Genomic DNA, 2804 nt, shown 5'->3' on the forward strand with positions numbered 1-2804 from the left:
CAAGATAAAATTCGAAAGGCTCTGCTTGAAGGGCTGCATAAACATACACGGATCAGGCATAAGATAATGACCACCTTGCAGATAATTTTTTAGCATTAAAATACACAGACACTTCATTATTGGATTGCCCTAAATGTTAAAAACGTGTTTAAAAAAAATCTGTAGAGATGTGCTTTTATTATATGATGGATGGGTTTTTGTAAGTTTGTTTGATGGGGCTAGTCTGTGAGATTGAGTCTATAGTGTTTTCATCGTGTGTTCATAGTAATGAAAGGACATGTGGTCCGTTGTAACAGTAGCTCACTGAGTGTTTTTAATCCTTTTTTGACAACAGTGGAGCACCACGGCAGTGAGATATGTGTTAGGCTAGAAATTCAATTCTGTGCTGGTAATAGGATCAATGATGCGAAGAAAACTACAGAATATAAACAGTAATGCAGGGCGCTGTTCACAAATATGATTTGTAATGATAGAAATTATTAGTTACAGCTCTCAGCTTCAGTAAAAATGTGAAACACATATTGAGCCGTTTGTTTTTCTGCTGCAGCTGCATAACAGGGCCACAGGGAACAGCTGCCGTCTGCGTGTGCACGGCTGGATATGAAGGAAATGGAACCTACTGCAAAGGCAACTACACACACACACACACACACACACACACACACACACACACACACACACACACACAGCGTCATTAAACCTGTCTTTTAGTGTGATTACGCTCTCCTCATCTTTCTCTTTCTGTCTCTCAGAGCTGGATTTGTGCAGACGGTCTAACGGCGGATGCTCAGAGTTTGCCGTTTGTACCAAAGTGGCAGCGGGAATGAGGACCTGTACCTGTAAACAGGGGTACACTGGAGATGGGGTCATCTGCCTCGGTATGTGGTCCTAAACCCTAACCTGGACCTCTATAAATCCACCAAGACCAAGAGGTTTTGTAGATCAAAGTTCTTAGACATTATTGGAAATGCTGAAGTCGCCTTCAAGTAATGATTTCAGACAGAAGAAGAATCAATAAAGGTCCTAAACTTTTTCCTCTGTTTTTTGGCCAATGTGTAGTCAGTACTGGCTAGTAGTGAAGGTTTTATCTGTATATGTTTTTAAAAAGGAAAATCTGTGGGTAGTACAGACACTTACAGTTAAAAATACTCCCAGTAAAACAGAATTGAAAAACACAAGTATATAATGGACAATAGATTTAACTATTTCATGTAATTGCCTTTGCACACATGATGCAATACAAGCATAGGCAAGGTCTAAGTTGTTACAGTTTTCCTATACGATTACACTATTTATTTATTTCAAACAACGATGACAAAATCAACCACCAGAACAAAGAAAATCTCAGTAAATTCATCACATGTCAATCCATGTTCTCAAACACTGACTCCAGGAAAAAATACAGCACGACTAAAAACTGCATCAGTAAACAGCTGTATCACAGTCCTGGGTTCCTGACAAGTTATTTTTGTGGCTTCTTTCATTCACATTTTCCTGTTATGTTTCCATGACTCTCATTTTCACTTCCTGTTAAGTTTTGTTATTTCCTTTTCCTTGGATGTAGCATTAATGATATTTTTACAGCCTGTCTTTGTCTTGTCATCTTGGATTCTCCACTGTGTCAGCTCTCCCTCTTCTGCCGTGCTTTCAAACCTTTGCTGTTTAGTCCGTTTAAATTGAACCCGGGTTCATTTTCACACCTGGTTTTGATCGTTGCTGCAGAGGTAAACACAGTAATGGCAGGTACAGGGGCTCCTCTTTGTAGAGAGTCTCATTATCTGACATGAGACCCTCTATGGTGGTGTCTGCAAACTTCACAAAGGTATTTGAACAGTGAATGATACTACAGTCATGTGAGAGCTGGGCTGAGCACACAGTGGCTGATGTACAGTCCCTTATTCTCACCACCTGAGGCCTACCGGTGAGAAAGTCCTTGATTCAGGAGCACATCGAAGTGGACAACACCATGTTGTGAAGCTTCAGTGGTGGTTTATCCAGGATTACCGTATTAAAGGCAGAATTGAAGTCAACGAATAGCATCGTTGACTTCAGCTGCAGGTGACGCCAGGCTGTGTGATGAGCTATTGAGGCTGTATCCTCTGTGCATTGGTTCCCTGTATAGGTGAACTGATGGCTCTCAATACCAGCAGGGATGATGTCCTTGAAGTGCTGCATAATTACTGAGGTCAGTGCAACAGTGCAGTAATCACATTGCAGGTGGCAGCTGACTTTTTAGACACAGAGGCAATAATGAAAGATTTGGGGCAGACAGCAACCTGATGTGACAGGTTGAAACTGTCTGAAACCCCCCCGGAGAAACTACAGATTGGTCAGCAAATTTCACACTTCACAGTCTGATCTGACACCCTGTCCAGTCTTGCAGCCTTGCTGGTGTTGGTTTTCCTCAGTGTAGACCTCACCTGAAGAGGCTATTACTGCTCCTTTGGCTCAGAAAGGTAGATCGCCTCTCTGCTGCCAGTTTTCTGTTTCAAAGCGTGCACAAAAATGGTTCAGGGTGTCAGGGCGACACCTTCCATACATGCGGACATAGTACATTGATTACTCATGTTTAGTACATCGTGTTGGGTCTGCACCTCAGCAGGTCCGCTACTTCAGAAAGCAAGACAGAACAGTGATCGATCGATTTTCACATGCTATAGCAAGGGGAACAGCAGCACTCTGTCCTTGGTCTCGAACAACTCCGACCCCAACCCCCGCTTGCAGCCTTTTTATTCTGTGACACACAGTTTACACAAACACCCATTGTAAAAAACCCCTATGGTTAAAACACTGCGTGTGTGTGT

The 2804-nt window shown here is 42.4% G+C and overlaps 1 protein-coding gene across 1 annotated transcript in view; it reads left to right on the top strand.

The window, feature by feature from the left end:
• Positions 1–752: 752 nt before the first annotated feature.
• The window catches only part of LOC102314216 (stabilin-1), a gene marked incomplete at its 5' end in the record, with an annotated part of 122182 nt that continues 120130 nt past the window's right edge, over positions 753–2804 (top strand). Inside the window, 1 exon segment of the mRNA XM_042228756.1 lies at positions 753–878. Coding sequence (XP_042084690.1) covers positions 824–878 — 55 coding nt within the window.

This window comes from Haplochromis burtoni, unplaced genomic scaffold (assembly GCF_018398535.1).
Source record: "Haplochromis burtoni strain Fernald_Lab_line unplaced genomic scaffold, NCSU_Asbu1 Contig_347, whole genome shotgun sequence".
Lineage (NCBI taxonomy): Eukaryota > Metazoa > Chordata > Actinopteri > Cichliformes > Cichlidae > Haplochromis > Haplochromis burtoni.